The 16,811-nt window shown below is 41.3% G+C and overlaps 1 protein-coding gene across 1 annotated transcript; it reads right to left on the bottom strand.

Annotated features, from left to right (window-relative positions):
• Window positions 1–870: 870 nt before the first annotated feature.
• TXLNA (taxilin alpha) lies at window positions 871–15,253 on the bottom strand. The gene is made up of 10 exons (XM_075853147.1): window positions 15,029–15,253; window positions 11,309–11,605; window positions 10,692–10,783; window positions 10,436–10,606; window positions 9,374–9,568; window positions 8,489–8,608; window positions 6,920–6,994; window positions 5,850–5,942; window positions 4,894–4,989; window positions 871–2,120 (listed from the first exon to the last, which is right to left on the bottom strand). Exons 1-10 carry the CDS (start codon window positions 15,159–15,161, stop codon window positions 1,839–1,841), a joined length of 1,554 nt encoding a protein of 517 aa, XP_075709262.1. The 5' UTR covers window positions 15,162–15,253; the 3' UTR covers window positions 871–1,838.
• Window positions 15,254–16,811: the final 1,558 nt, after the last annotated feature.

Raw genomic sequence — 16,811 nt, 5'->3', positions numbered from 1 at the left:
CAACGCCCACTTGGTCTAAAGTAAAAACACGCCCACTTGGGCATTAAGCAACTCATTAGCATAAATCTAAAATCGCTAATAAAGTGGTGAAAATAGATCGTTTTATTAAATAAAAAGCATTGCTGTCACCTACATTATAGCGCCCATCTCCTTATGTAGGAGATAGGGCACTTATAATGTGGTGACAGAGCCTCTTTAATAACTTTGTCACATCGCGGGCTGTCAGCGCGCCACTGAATAATATCTGACAGCCAGGAGCTGAAATAAACTACTGCTATCGTTTACGCCGGTTTCTGGCATAAATTATAGTAAATATCACAAGCCGAATTTTTTGGCGTAGAAGCTTGTTAAATTCCCTCCCATAGTATTTTTAGGATGGGATTAAACTTGCCTGGTTTCCCTGCTGATTTATGGAAATATATGGAATTTCTTACCAAGGCACGACCAAAGAGAATCCTGGGAAATATCAGCTGTCATTTGGATTTATGAATAGCGAATACATTCTGTAATGTGCCATATGAGACATGGAGTAGCCTTTACAAACGACACAAGAGTCAAAAGTTTTTCCTGTCATTTGAAAACATAACTGTAATGTAGACTTGAGCGTCAGAGCCACAACAATTAGCTGGTATAACCAATGTGATCATTAAACACTTGCTTAATGTATAATTAAGCATAATATATTTTTATGCAAGAACACAAAGCAATGCGTACAGCAGCATGTTGTGATAGGTACATTTAGCAATGATAATACTGCAAAATATAAAAATCGACGCAAAAGAAGAACTATGCTTTTATGCAGAAATTCAGCTAGGGCAGATTTGGGCACGCCCGTAGTTGTCAGGGCAGTGGCAATAAATCCAAACACGATAAAGTTGATATTTATTCCACATTGGTATGCTATCAGATAGTAACACGGGCTGGTCAAAAAAACAGTAAGTCATATCAATTGAATAGTACTGCAGTAGTCTGTGGGGTTTTGCATTCATATGAATGGGGCTAATCTGCATTACATGGCACAGCGAATCGACAAGAGTTGTGCTGTTTCTAGGAAAAGTAATTCATCTCATACAACTTCTTTAAAAGGGAACATGTTACGTTGAAAATGTATAGTTTTGTGGAAAAAGATTCAATATAACTTGTATTTTATGTATTTAAATCTCTGCTCATTCTGGGCTTAAGAGTCTAGTGGGCGGTCCTAATCACTGATTGACAGCTATCTCTGAATTCACACTCATGCAGGGAAGGCTGTCAATCATTGAGTGAGACCACCCACTTGACTACTAGGGAGAGGTTTAATTAAATAAATTACAAGTTCTACTGAATCTTTTCTCACAAAACAATCACTCTCACAAAACACACACACACACACACACACACACACACACACACATCCCAGAGTTCGCACCAAGAGCAGGGACTCTTTCACATTGCATGAATGAAGAAACCGTCAAGTATGACTCACGCATCAATGATTGATGAGCAACAGAATTCCTACCAGACATCCTTCACACCAGTTTCCAGCCGTTGTAAAAATGTTACACTAATAGTTAGTATGCCTTATTTTTATTAAATTATTTTCCTTAAAATGAATCAGGATAAGAGAGTGACAAAAAAAAAAAAAAAAAAACACTTCGCAGGCAGGTAGATTGCCACAAGTGTTTGGCATACAGACTGTTTTACAGGATCATTTCATATCTTATTTAGAAAGTAAAAAAAAAAAAAAGAACAACATAAAAGCAAGAGAAAGGGTGAGTGCGTAAGGTGGGTATAAAAGTGGAAGCCATTTTATAAAAGGAACGCGGACATTACTTATGAAGCATTCACTCCTGTAGGTGTTATTCAGTTGTGGCGGCTGGAAGAGGAGACGGTGCGGTGACTTGCATAGCATTCTGCCCGCACACACCACTGCTGTTCAGTTCTACATTCTCTCTGCTGATCGGTGCTGTACAACTCATACAATCATCTGGAGTGGTCTCTGTAGAGGGGGCGGGAGGTCCACTGAGGCCCTGCACCTTCTTATTCAGATCATTACGCTCGGTCTGCAACGCCCGGCAGAGCTTCTCTAATTTTTGGATCTTGGCCTGCAAAGCTTCCTGCTCTTTGTCCCGAAGAGTTTTCTGGAGGGAAAGTGTACATAGTTCTTTTTTTAAATAAGACGTTTTAGTTCTAACATAAAAATACTTAAACTGTACAACAGGTACAGGTAGTGTGATACTGCACAGAAGTGTTGGCATTTGCATTGTGAATGGGGAAAGAAAGCTGGCAGGGAATGAAATCTAGAGAAGGATTTATCGAGACAGCATTGATACAGTGAGAAAAATGCAGAGGAGACAGAAAATAATAAGAGGCACAAAGTAGTAAGCGGTGTACACAGCTGCAAGTTACTGTATTGTAGTGCAAGACACCATTCGAAAAAAATCACAATGTGTAGGCACGCTCAAAAAAATGGTGCCCAATTTTGATAAGCCCCTCTCTTCAAGTAACAGGCTGCTCTCAGGAACATATTCAGCGTGGTCCCAGTGGAAATTCCTCTTTTACCATTATGTCTCCTAACTGTCCCCCTAACCTTAACCCTCTTCACCCCACTGTGAAGACTGTGGACCCTAGTCTATTATCCTCTCCATGTCACCCATGTACCCTGAATATTCTAACTTTCCAATTTGGGCTGAACTTCTTCACTAATCATTGCGATAAAACAAAGCACAACATTTAAATGCCCTAAAAGTATAGGAAGAGTAAGTGCACACATGTAGTTCTATGGGCTACAAAATAACGCATCAGATATACAAAAAGAAAAGAAATACCAAGCAGCTGCCGCTCCAGGAAACCTCAACAAAAGATCAGTAAAAGGAGAGATCTTCTGGTCTAGTACTCATTTCAGTCCAGGAAAGGCAAAGCTCAGCCACGTACTCCATTTGTATACTTAATGTGCGAAGTGGGTCTACTATAGATAAGATGCCTAGAATTTATAGCAACCTTTCTAAATGTTAAAGCTTCACTTTAAAGAGGCTCTGTCACCAGATTATAAGTGCCCTATCTCCTACATAATCTGATCGGCGCTGTAATGTAGATAACAGCAGTGGTTTTTATTTAGAAAAACAATCATTTTTGAGCAAGTTATGAGCAATTTTAGATTTAGTTTCTTAATGCCCAACTGGGCGTGTTTTTACTTTTGACCAAGTGGGTGTTGTAAAGAAGTGTATGACGCTGACCAATCAGTGACCAATCAGTGCCATACACTTCTCATTGTTCCAGCCCAGCTTCTTTCACTGCACAATCTCACTGTGCTGTGGATCATGCTGGGCTGGAACAATGAGAAGTGTATGTCACTGATTGGTCACTGATTGGTCAGCGTCATACACGTCTTTACAACACCCACTTGGTCAAAAGTAAAAACACGCCCAGTTGGGCATTAAGAAACTAAATCTAAAATTGCTCATAACTTGCTCAAAAATGATTGTTTTTCTAAATAAAAACCACTGCTGTAATCTACATTACAGCGCCGATCAGATTATGTAGGAGATAGGGCACGTATAATCTGGTGACAGAGCCTCTTTAACTTCTATTGATATCAGATTTGATAGGTTTATTGGCCTTTCCTGTTAGCCCTACACTTGAGATTAGTGGAGGATATGCACTCTAATGTTTTGCACTGGATAGGTGAAAAACTTGCTAGATAGGTGGGGGTCGAACTGTTGGGACCCCCACCAAATCGCCATAACAGAGGACACTTGCCTCCGCTCCATTCAAAAGCCTTATAGCCGCTATCTTGCGGCTGAGGGGAACGGAGGAACGCATCGACCAGATAAATTTTACACACAAATACTTTTAAAGAGGCTCTGTCACCAGATTTTGCAACCCCTATCTGCCATTGCAGCAGATCGGCGCTGCAATGTAGATCACAGTAACGTTTTTATTTTTAAAAAACGAGCATTTTTGGCCAAGTTATGACCATTTTTGTAGTTATGCAAATGAGGCTTGCAAAAGTCCAAGTGGGTGTGTTTAAAAGTAAAAGTCCAAGTGGGAGTGTATTATGTGCGTACATCGGGGCGTTTTTACTACTTTTACTAGCTGGGCGTTCTGATGAGAAGTATCATCCACTTCTCTTCAGAACGCCCAGCTTCTGCCAGATCACGCTGTGACGTCACTCACAGGTCCTGCATCGTGTCAGACGAGCGAGGACACATCGGCACCAGAGGCTTCAGTTGATTCTGCAGCAGCATCAGCGTTTGCAGGTAAGTAGCTACATCGACTTACCTGCTAACGCCGATGCTGCTGCAGAATCAACTGAAGCCTCTGGTGTCGATGTGTCCTCGCTCGTCCGACACGATGCAGGACCTGTGAGTGACGTCACAGCGTGATCTGGCAGAAGCTGGGCGTTCTGAAGAGAAGTGGATGATACTTCTCATCAGAACGCCCAGCTAGTAAAAGAAGTAAAAACGCCCCGATGTACGCACATAATACACACCCACTTGGACTTTTACTTTTAAACACACCCACTTTGACTTTTGCAGGCCTCATTTGCATAACTACAAAAATGGTCATAACATGGCCAAAAATGCTCGTTTTTTAAAAATAAAAACGTTATTGTAATCTACATTGCAGCGCCGATCTGCTGCAATAGCAGATAGGGGTTGCAAAATCTGGTGACAGAGCCTCTTTAAGGCAACAGAAAATGTATTAAAAAACAAATGTGGGTTGGTGGATGGTACCATATCATTTTGATATTAGAAGTTAAATTACAGCATTTTGGCTGCAAAAAGTAAATTTTATTCCCCAAAATGAAATATGTTTTTTTAAATGGAAAAGCCCCTTGATGGAAAAACAGACTAAGACTTCTCTCTTCAAACTAGCCATTTACATTAGTGAAATGTAGTTCACGAGTCTTACCTCTTCAGCCATCACAAGCAGCGCCTTATTGCTGCTCTCCCATCTGGATCGGTACATAGTTGTCTCCTTCTCCAACTTCTTAATTTTTTTGGTCATCTGCATGACAAATAACAAAGGGACAAACTGAGATACAACATCACATTAATGTTATGGAGGGTTGTCAGTTATGCAGGGAACTATTGTTCTTACTTGTTGACGAAGTAACATGGTAAAAAAATACCACCCAAGAAGGGCTACCTCATACTATAGAAAAACCTAAAGGGGAATGTGGCAAATATCATGTTATTAGACTAACACTATTTATAATATACGTGGTACATCATCAACAGCATAGGGAAAGGCAAAATATATACAGTACAAGGGCTCTGTTCACATCTATATCGGTGGCTCCGTTAGGAGCCTCAGTTGCCGCTTCCATAGTTTCTCCCAGTAAAGAAATGGACACTGATGGGAATCCGTCAAAACCCATTAGTGTTTCGTCAGGTGCTTTTTGTTTCCATTATGCAGATATGTCCACTTCCGTTTTTTGTCTGTTACTATGACGAAGCAGAACAATCGTCGACTGTGCTATTGATTCCGTTGGAAAAACGGAAACCTGCCGGAACGGTGACAAACAGAAGCCATTAGCAATGTTTCCGTCACCATTGAGATCAATGGTGATGCAAACGAAAGCTGTGGTTTCCATTTGACTTTCCATTGCGGGGTTCCACGACGGAAACCTCCGACAGAACCCCTCAACGGAAAGCGAATGCTGATGTGAACCGGCCCTAACAAGTAATCATGGGGTAATATAGCAAAACATTGAATGAAGCCAAGCTGCACTATCAGACACAGTCCATAGACAAAATAGACCCTTTATTCTAATCCTGGACGGTTTAACCCTCTTGAGATTCTGCAATGGAGAACGAACATTTTTCAAAAGACGCAAGAGCAATAAGACAGGGATCAGTATTCACCTTTTCCATTTCCTGTTTGAAGGTTGTGAAGACTTCATTGCTTTTAGAAAGAGTGTTTTGAAACTCCTCAAACTTCTCAGTATACAGGGCCAACTAAAGTAAACAAGCAAAGAAGAACGAGAGAGTTACAATTACATATGGTAGCAGCCAACGGGGAATTCTGACATACATGGCCTGACTGATATTACATCATGTACGAATGAGAAAAAGCAACGGTGTCAGAAGTTATTGATATTGCGAGATATTTTCAGACATTAGAAATTCCTTTTTATCATTGAGATGTAAATGGAGGTGTTTATTCTTCACTTGAGTCTTAGGACGGGCGGTATTTAGAAGACTTGGTGACAGATCCATCAATACACAATCAGTTCCTCAGATCAGCGTTTTGAGTGTCCACATACCCATGAACTTTATAGAGAAGCATGCAAACTCCCTGAGAACTAAATTATAGGGAATGTCATGTTTTTAGTTTAAGTTTGATTAGATTTAAGTATATAGATTATAAATATAAATGTTCTTGCTATTTATTTTTGACTATTTATAAAACCATATTAATGACACACATTTTCTTCCGGTATAGTCAGTACACCAGGGCGTGCGCACTCTATGGCAGCTTATATGAATGGGAGTCAATTGACAGCAAAAATCTTGTAGTCTTGAGGAAGTGATGGAGTACAGCCCCTCCTCCAGAGACCAGGGGACATGTATACAGTCTTATCTGTGTATCGTGCTATCCTACCTCATCTAGGCTTCCAGTAATACAACAGAGAGAGTATTAACTTTCCCTCCATCTAATGATATTATTTTCCTCATCCTGCGCTTTTATATAACAGCAATAACAAGTGAGCTAAAGAGAACAGGAAGTATCAGCTTATTCTGACTGCTCTAGTGGCCAGTGTGAAAACTAATATTCCAAGAATTATTATTTTTCTCTTTGTTTAAGATTAACACACAAAGTAATAAAAAACTATATATATATATATATTTATTTATTATAAAAACCTGATTTAAATGATATTTTCTGACAATACATTACATTTAAGTCAGGAGTAGAAGGAAAAAGTGATTACTTGTTGCTTGAGGTGGGTCTCCTGCTGCTTCATGAGCTCACACATGCGTTGGGATTCCACGGCTTCCTTCAAGAGCTATATATAAAATTAATGTGAAGATTAGGCGACAACGTGGGTGTTCATAAAATACTTCCAATATTATATTGGTCTCTCTCTTGGACATCCATGGGATTTTAATGCATTTACTTCACGGTCTACCTACATAAATGAGTTTGTAAAAAAGCACTCACACAAACAGCTTCTTTTTTGCGTCCCTGCATGCGGATGTGATTACATATCTGACCCTGCAGTTAAAAATACCTACCGAGTGTTTCATCTCCTATTTTCAGCCTCCGTTTAGTCCTTCCATTGAACCACATGCCCCCCCCCCCTCCCACACTGACCAACTGAATCAAACATCATCTGCTGTGTGGATCGATGGGGGTCTCATAGCAATGTATAAAGGGAGGCACTGAGTGCACCAAATATGTTACTCGTCATGCTCATGTTTAGTAACACAAAAATTCAGTGGAAGACAATAACATTTAGCCTTTCATACACTACCCTTGATAAAACAAGTCCATTTAAAATTTTTATAAACTTCCATTAAAGCGGTCTTTTGTTTTGTTCTGGCAAAATATTTTTTCCACCCTCTTTTTCTAAACGTGATAAAGTGAAAAGGTAGTGAGCGGTTCCCCCTCCCCCTACCAGGCACTTTCATTTACTGTTAGCCGCTCCATTCCAGACCGCCGTTGGGTCTCCGTGATCCCCACTGACTCCCTGAATCCTACAGTGCCTGCTGTGTTGAGCGGAAGACAGTCTCTCAGTGCAAGTCTAGAAGAGCATCGATGTGAGTCTTATAGACTTGCATCGAAAGACTGTCTATTGGTCCACACAGCAGATGCTGTAGAATTCAGGGAGCCAGAGTAGGGATTACGTGAACCAGCGGCGACTAACTGTAGAATAAATTGTCGGGGGAAGGGGGAAAAAAAATTAAAAAGATAATTACTACCTTTCACTTTATCACGTTTTCCAACAAAGTTACGGGGAAAAACAAAAATATTGCTGGAGTGCTTCTTTAAGCAAGTCATTGTGTAGCACTTTTTGAGCGAAGTGAACATTGTGAGGTAATGAGCAAGCTTATTCCATTGCTCATGAGCGACTTCCTTCACTCCACATTTTACCATGAATAGTTATTTTATGGGATGTTGTACTGTTTTGTCTTAGTATGAAATCTTAAGTAGGTACTTTAAATACTTTTTATAGAATTCTCGAATAACCAAAGAAGAAAAATTTGTAGAAATATTTATTCCGAGTAGTCCGCTGTAAATTTTCATTGATCCTGCACAGTAAAAAAAGAAGCGGAAGCAAACTATTTATTGCAGTACAGTGTGGTGCTAAAATATTCTTTTTATTCGCAGCTTCATAAGAAAATACATTTTTTTCTTATTTAAAATAAAAAAAAAGTGTAAATAAAACACGATATCTAGAAATAGCAAAAATGCCCAATAAATATGTTCTAGAGAAAATATTACACATGACTCATAATAGTCAATGACCAATGGGGGGAATGTGAGGCAAGTGACTTACGAAGTCCTTTTCTCTCTGATGACGCTCCTCCACTTCCTTTAGCATTTCTTGAGCCTGCTGCAGTTTAGCATCCACCAGCTGCTGCTGAAGATCTTTGTGTTTAAATACTTTATCAATGTGCTGTTTAGTGGAGAAGAAGTGAAACGTAAGAGACTTAACTACAAGATAATGTTCGGATGTCTAGACTCACCATTTGTCATGGCAATACCATCTATTTTGCCTAAGAAATAAAACCACTGAAGTTAGTAACAGGACTGATCCCAGAAAAGCGCAGGCAGACAAGTTCAAACTCCCCACAAAAGGTCTTCGTTGGCCTGTTTCTGACTGGTACTGCCATTTCGGAGCACTGTCAAAGTTATGGAATTGCATTTTAAGCAATTCTCTACAGCTACCTCCAAACAGCTGCAATAGTTCCTAGTGGAACTGTAGTAGTGTACCCCAATGCATTCTACAGCAAACTATGAAAAAAAAAAACTGCTTCTGTGCCCTTATTTCACTTGGTGAGTATGGATATAAAAAAAAAAAAAAAAAAAAAAAAAAAAAAAGAAATAAGTACATATGTCCATCAAGTTCAACCAGGAAAGGTGAACGTGGAGTAGATGAAAAAAAGAAATAAAATATTAAATAAAAAGGTATCTTAGCTTACCCTTGCTGATCTAGAGGCAGAAGGAGAAAAAAAAAAAAACAACCTCATGTGGCAATCACACCGGATCAACATCAAACCAAGTATTTTTCTACCTTCACATAAGCATTTATGTTATTTTGCTTTAGGAATGCATTTCAGCCTCCTCTGAAGCAACCAGCTGTGTCTGCTAAAAACCAGTTTCTGGGGTAGACTATTAGCCTCCATATATTTAGGTCTTACGTAATGCTTTTCTTACTTACCTCCTCCCTCAGCTCATATTGCTCTATCAGCTTCTTCAGCCTATCAGTAAGTTCGACATTCTCCTGGCGCAACTTAGTGTTCCGCTCATTGTGTTGCTCCATCTGAGTCTGGATGTCATTCAGTGTCAACTGGAAGTGAGACGTCACCTCCTTGCGTTTCTCTTCTTCCTCCCGGGCTCTTTGTACACCCTCCTCCTGGGTCGATAAAATACAAAAGAATAAACTGGCTTCTTAATAGGGAAATGTCTTTATTACACAAACCCTCAAAATCCAAGTGCATTAAAATGATTTGTCATGTTTACCAACACATGATGGAATAGGAAACCAATATTTGGGACATCGTTATAACCTTGCCTCACAGAGATAGAACTTAAATGGACACTAACTTTACAAACAACTTATACTAATCTAATACTATACCTCATATAGATCAACTTTGTTAATTACTTAAAGGGGTTTTCCACAACCGGACAACTGATGACCTATCCACCGGATAAGGTCATCAGTATATGATCAGTGCGGGTCTGACACCCGGACCGCTCACCGATCAGCTGCTCCGGCTGCCCATGCTGAAAGCAGATGGCTCCGGTCACTGAATAGCGGCCGAGCTGCAGCTCTGCTCCTATTCGAGTGAAAAGAAAGACATTTTGGACAATTGTATGCTTCAACTTTGTGACAACATTTTCGGGAAGAGCCTTTCCTGTTCCAGCGTGACTGTGCCCCTGTGCACAAAGAGAGTTTCATAAAGACATGGTTTGACAAGTTTGTGTGTGGAGAGACTCCAGTAGCTGCACAGGGCAATGATCTCGACCCCATCAAACATCTTTGGAATGAATTGGAATGCCAACAATGAGCCATACCTCGTAAACCAACATCTGTGCCTGACCTCACCATATTAATGCCCATGGTTTTGGGATGGGATGTCCAAAAAACTCATATAGGTGTGTGATGGTCAGGTGTCCACGTAGTATACCTCTGCACCCCTATAACTGCGCCCCTGGTGCCTCATCTGCATTACCCTACCACTGTAAATTTATGCCTTTAACATGGGTTTATCCTTACCTTTAAAGTTCGGTTGTGCCTCTGCAGCTCCCTACACAAACTCTCCAATTTACTGCGAGCTAGAATAGCTTTGCTGTGTTCATTTCGGAGCTGGTCCTTCTCCTGGATGAGCTGAGTCTGCTTCTTCTGCAGGATTCTCATTTGCTTTTGAGACGTTCTATGTTCTTCCAGCTTTGGGGACATGAGAGAAGAGATTAGATGGTATCTATCGATAAACTGGTAAAATGCACCCTCTTAGATCTCTATTTTTCCTCACCAGTTCTGCATATTTCTTGCACAGGGCTGCCAGTTTTTCTTCTGGGGTGCGGAGTGTGTTTAGGGTCTGCATTAGCAGAGTGATCTCCTTTCCTGAAATTCAAAGAAATAATTATTTTTCTTCCGTGCTTTATTCATCACAACAAGTCTACGTTGCTTTCACTACCATGAGTCTGTCCCTGACAGATCTATTGATATACCTAGACCTACAAGAGCCCTCTTGATGTATTACACAAACATGCTGGGATCTGCAGTACTACACCTTCCTTGCTGAACTGTATAACAAAAGTTCTGTGTCTAAATTAAAATATAATTCATTGCTATAAAAGCTCCAAATTACTATTTCTATATAGTTAGCAAAATTATTAAAAAGGATCAACTCCAGTCTCAATACCACAAACCCTAATCTCCAATTTTAAATAACATAGGTCTGAATGAGATTCATGCAGCTGAATGGTTTTCCTCTTGAAGTGGTGAAACTGCAGCAGCAATGACAGGTGGCGAAGCTCCCATCATGAATCTGGGCCCCGTACTGTGCAATTACCAGACCAATCAAACGAGCAGTCTTGGTGGTACCTGCATTGGTATAGGCAGAGTCCACTGACCACTATTACTCACCGAGCCCCTTTGCCTTTTTCTTGTCTTGCACACGCTTCCGATCTTTCTCCGTCTCATTAATTGTCCGGTTATCTTCTGCACCACGTACTTCCTCCTTCACTCCATTCACTTCTGGCACCACAGGCGCAGTTTCTCCATTCCTGGCAGACTCTGGAGGACCCTTGTCAGTCTCCTCGGAGTCTGCCACCCCTTCTTGACCGGCATCCACGCAATACGTATTTAATATATCCTCTAACTGCCGGCTAAGTTCTTCAGAGACATCACTCATGCCCGGGGTATGACAGGCGGCTCCCTCACCTGCAAAAACAACAACATAAGCAAATCAAAAGTAAGAAAGACTTCCAGAACGTCTGCAAATGAAGACACACGAGCTCATCCAGAACTCCGTACCGGTAGCGAGGGATAACGTGACGGCTTATAGTTAGTAAGGAGTACTCAGTGGACTCATGTCTTCATTTGCTTACGGTTCGGAGTATCTTTCGACACCCCACTATTCTTAAGAGTTGCAGTGTGTATATGCCCTAAAATAAAAAGTTCTGTCAAGTGACAGATTCTCTTCATTCTTCGTATAATAAAACACTATGTAACTTTCTAAAATAATTGGTTCTCTCACCATTTTTAAGATCTCTGCTTGTTGCCAGTGAATTGAAACATTCTTGCTTAAATGCAGGGGCTGAAAAACCACGCAGATTTTGCCCTGCTCGGAGCTTAGGCTTTGTTCATATGACGTTAAGGCCGCATTAAGACAGCCGTGTTTGGCCCACAATATACAGACCATGTGTTGGCCGTATTTCCCAGACTGACCACAGATGAGGGAGCCGGGCTGCTAGCATCATAGTTATCTATGATGCTAGGAGTCACTGCCTCCCCGCGGTAATAATATCCTGTACTATGATTACAACAGGGGGCAGTATTCCTGCAGAGAGGCAGGGACTCCTAGCATCATAAATACTATGATGCTAGGAGCCCCCACCTCCCTGAACTGTGGTTGGTCCGGGAAGTACACCCAACACTGCCATCTGAATGCAGCCTTAAAGGGAATGTGTTGCCAGAAAAACATGTTTTTTTTTTAAAAATTAAACATTTAGTGTGTGGGTGATTAAACATTGTTCAAATTTTTTTTATTTTTTTGCACGAGTCCATGTAATATTATAAATTATTTCTAATTTATAATACTACCCATTTTTGGTCACTAGATGGAGCTGTTCCCAAAATTGCAGCATTGCAACATTGGGTTAAAAGCCCTCGCTCTAGTGAGCTCTCAGCATCCCCCCCTCCTTTATCCTGGCTAGTGCCGGGATAAACGAGGGGTTTGAACGATGTAACCTCCTACACTGTGTGTCGCCATTTTTTGAGCTAACCCACAGTGTAGTAGGTTTACATACAGTAGTAAACACACACAAACACGAACATACATTGAAATCTCTTACCTGCTCCTGCCGCCGCGGCTCCCTCCGGCCCGTCCGCTCCGTTTGCTGCCGCTGGTGCAAGTGCACAAATCCGGAAGCCGCGACCGGAAGTAGTAATATTACTGTCCGTCCGCGACTTCCGGTAAACAGGAAAATGGCGCCGGACGGCGCCAATTTCGAATAGGACTGTGTGGGAGCGGCGCATGCGCAGTTCCCACACAGACGCCGTACACTGCAGTCAATGGGACGGGAGCCGTTCGCAGTCCCTATGGGACTGTGGCTGCCGTATTCCATGTCTGTATGTGTCGTTAATCGACACACACAGAAATGGAACAAAAAATGGCAGCCCCCATAGGGAAGAAAAAGTGTAAAAATAAGTAAAACACAAACACACAAATGAATATAAACGTTTTTAATAAAGCACTAACATCTTTAACATATAAAAAAATAATTTGTGATGACACTGTTCCTTTAAGGCTACCAATAGAGGTATTCATTGGGGGTATTTATTCACCTATGTATGTCACTGTATAGGCATACAGTGCCAAATATCGCCCATAGGATCCATTTCTAAAAAAAGAACAAAAAACATAACTAAAGCACAGTGCAGCAAACTACGCCTTCATAGATAGATAGATAAAAGTATGTTTTTTGCCAGTTGCCAAAAGGATGCTCTTTTGGCATCCGTCTGTTAATTGGGCTCTATGGATACGTTCGGGAGCTTTCCAGGCATATACGCCAAATGTAAATGAGAAATGTGATCAGAGCCTAAGGGTGTATTCACACACTGCGATTTTGTTGGTTTTTGCCACGCATTGTTGAAGCATGGAAACCGCTGTAAATCGGTGCGACTTTCGGCCGCTTGGGAAAACCGCAGTGTGAATACACCATAAGGGGCGAATACAATACTCACATCAAAACAATCTGTGAGCTTAAAGAGGTATTCCCATCTTAGACACATCTAAAAGATCCGCACCCATCTCCCGAATGTCCCCCGACCCGTCTGGTGAGGTGGCCGCTGTATCCCGATGGTGAATTACTGCAGAGGAGGCCGAGAATTCTGGAAACAGCCAAGCTTGCCTTGCTCAACTGTTTTTGTAACTTCCATATAAGTGATGGAAACAGCAGGGCGCAGCAAGCTTGGCTGTTTCTGGAATTCTCACCCACCTCTGCACCTTACTAGGAGGGACAGGGTCGGGGGAACCCTAATTCAAGACATAGATGGGTGCCCTAGAGGTGGAAGCTGCATCAGACATTTATGGCATAGCTTCAGGATATGACATAAATGTCTAAGATGGAAAAACCCCTTGAACACATTATCTGCAGCACGACTTTTCTTTCTACAGTTTCCTGTTCCGCTTACAATCAGATGCAGTGTTGTCATGGAGACCTTATCTGGATTGAAATCATGTAACACAATATCCCATCCGAGCTGGATTGAGCAGTGCTAGTTATGTTTGGATCTGAGGACATCAAAGTATCTGGTGTTTTCAATCCCAACAAGGTCTCCATGACAACCAGGATAGAAATCCAAACAGTTCACATTGTCTCTTAAGGATTTGGGGACGTAACGATGTAGCTGTGCCAGAAATCCTCTATGGAGTCCAGGTTACTTCATTATGAAAGCACCAAAACTATACAACCCTTTATAGGCTGCATTGACACATGTAACTCTGGTGCAGATTTTTGCATCCACTTTACTTTAGCCAAAACAAAGATCGATCAACTCCCTTTAGGATCTACTCCTAACTTTATGGCAATAATTTTTTTTTAAAAAAATGCATGAAGAACAGCACTGTGTAGACAAGGACTAAGGCCAGGATCACACACGTTTTGAATCAGTTTCTGGCACCGTTTTTTTTTTTTTAGCCAAACAGGAGTGGACGCAAAAGAAAGGAGATACATCAGACTTTTCTTTATACCTTTCTTCCTTTTTGATACACTTCTGGCATTGGCTCAAAAACTGCACCAAAACGGTGTGTGTGATCCTGGCCTTATAGAAATCTATCAGGAAAACAAGTCTCCTGACAGCTCCCCCACCCTGTACTCTCCATAGCAGAAACACAATAAAGATATCCTCAACCCTACAAGTACACAGTGTCTGTAGTCAGTGTGGGTGACACATTCAGACCTCCAGATTGCTGGCATCACTGTGCCATGCGCCAAACATAGTTGGGCGGCAACTTGGCAAGCCGAGCGTCAAGTTATTATTGATTCGGCACTTCAGATGATCGCTTAATGAAAACTGACAATTGGAAAGCGGAGTTCTCTCTGGAGTTCCCCTCTAAGGACAGACATAGCTGGCACTCACCTTGCCCAGCAGTAGTGCCCGGAGCTGCTGTAGCTTGTCCTTCAGGAGTTGTTAGGGGGGCAGGAGAGCTGGTGGGGTTGGGGGACGCTGGAATTACAGCTGTTGTGCAAGTTTGCATTTCCTGGTCCTTCATTGTCTATGCTGTAAAGGGGGAAGTGACAAGACTACACAGAAGAGACGTTGGTAAGTACTAGATCCGAGAAGGCTAAAGGACCTTTGATGATGTCACGACCATGTGATTAGTCACGTGTGTGGGAGGAGTCAGGCTCTGAGCTCTGCGCTGTTGGTAATAGGAGTCGGTAACACTGGCGGACCTATAATTCATGACCCTCAATGGAGGTGGACATAGGACTTTACTACATGAGAACACTGGCTACACACAGACTTTTAGTAGGAAGAGGAGTGGACAGCGATTTCTGAGCGATTTTTTTTTGTAGTGAGAGATAAAACGTCTAGGTGTAGCCCCAGGCTTACAAATGGGCTTGAATTCTGGCTCAAATGGTGGCAAACATTTATTATGTGTTTTAGATACTTTTAATGCGTCACAGTCTCTAGAGGGGTTTTGCTGTAGGACCAATGCATTTCCGAGTCTGTGAAAGTGGCACAAATAGCACCAAAGCCGTCTAAAAGGCAAATGTTAGCTATACTACTCGCCAGCACAGCCCCTGTCCTTATGCCCACATGGGCGTCATAGAGTTGGGTTCTCCTGCTCAGGTACTACCCTCCTATGTGTAAGAACAGTAATGTATGTTTGGCCATGGCATTCCCGAGAGATGACGATGATCGCCGGTGGTGAGAGGAGACGTGCGTGCAGCGATCAGTTAAACGCAGCGCGTTTTCTAAAAGTGGTAGTTTTCATATGCAACCCTTTTAAAGGTGTATTCACACATTCAGGATTTGATTACGTTATTTTTATGCTGTTTTTGAAGCCAAAACCAGGTGTGGATCATAAAAAGAGCGAAAGTATAAATGACAGAAAAAACGTCTCCTCTTAATTGAGTCCACTCCTGGTTTTGACTTCAAAAACTGCATAACAAAACCTGCAAATGTGAATACACCCTAAGACTACTTATTTCTGTTGCACAAATACAACCAAGTTTTTTATTAAGTAATGGTGCTTATCTTACGTGCTCTTCCAACACGTTCTTACCCTATGTTTAGTGTGTACGTTGCCGTCCTTAGGTCTCCATTAGCCCGACAGAGGCCAAAATATTGTCGGGCTGGTATACGTAAGTATAGTTTTTGGGTTTTTTAGGTATGGGATAGTGTAGTAGACTACTATGTTCCATGACACAGAATCCCATTTAAAAAAAAAAGTTTAAGGTGCGGTATACGTTTTTTTTTTTTTGTAAAGCATGGAAGCCTTTGGGTTACATATGCCACTGTATAACATACATCACAGGCATACGTTTAACATAAACATCAATGGTTTTTTAACCCCTTCCCTGTTTAGCCACTTTTGACCTTCCTGACAGAGCCTCATTTTTCAAATCTGACATGTGCCACTTTATGTGGTAATAACTTCGGAATGCTTTCACCTATCCAAGCGATTCTGAGATTGTTTTCTCGTGACACATCGGACTTTAAGTTACTGGCAAAATTTGCTCAATATGTTCAGTATTTAATTGTGAAAAACACCAAAATTTAGCGAAAAATTGCAAAAATTAGCATTTTTCTCAATTTAAATGTATCTGCTTGTAAGACAGGCAGTTATAACACATAAAATTCTAGCTAATTAACATCACCCATATGTCTACTTTAGATTGGCATCGTTTTTTGAACA

The sequence above is a fragment of the Rhinoderma darwinii genome, chromosome 2 (genome assembly GCF_050947455.1).
Source record: "Rhinoderma darwinii isolate aRhiDar2 chromosome 2, aRhiDar2.hap1, whole genome shotgun sequence".
Lineage (NCBI taxonomy): Eukaryota > Metazoa > Chordata > Amphibia > Anura > Rhinodermatidae > Rhinoderma > Rhinoderma darwinii.
The sequence above is the reverse complement of the archived record's forward strand: the minus strand, read 5'-3'. Positions and strand labels throughout refer to the sequence as shown.

What these genes read in the sequence shown, in the direction of transcription:
- TXLNA (XM_075853147.1), bottom strand. Translation starts at nt 15,161, where the DNA reads ATGAAGGACCAGGAAATGCAAACTTGCACAACAGCTGTAATTCCAGCG. An exon ending in GGGCACTACTGCTGGGCAAG is followed by an intron (nt 11,606 to 15,028) that starts GTGAGTGCCAGC and finishes TTGTTTTTGCAG; the next exon opens with GTGAGGGAGCCGCCTGTCAT. An exon ending in GGCACAACCGAACTTTAAAG is followed by an intron (nt 9,569 to 10,435) that starts GTAAGGATAAAC and finishes TTATCGACCCAG; the next exon opens with GAGGAGGGTGTACAAAGAGC.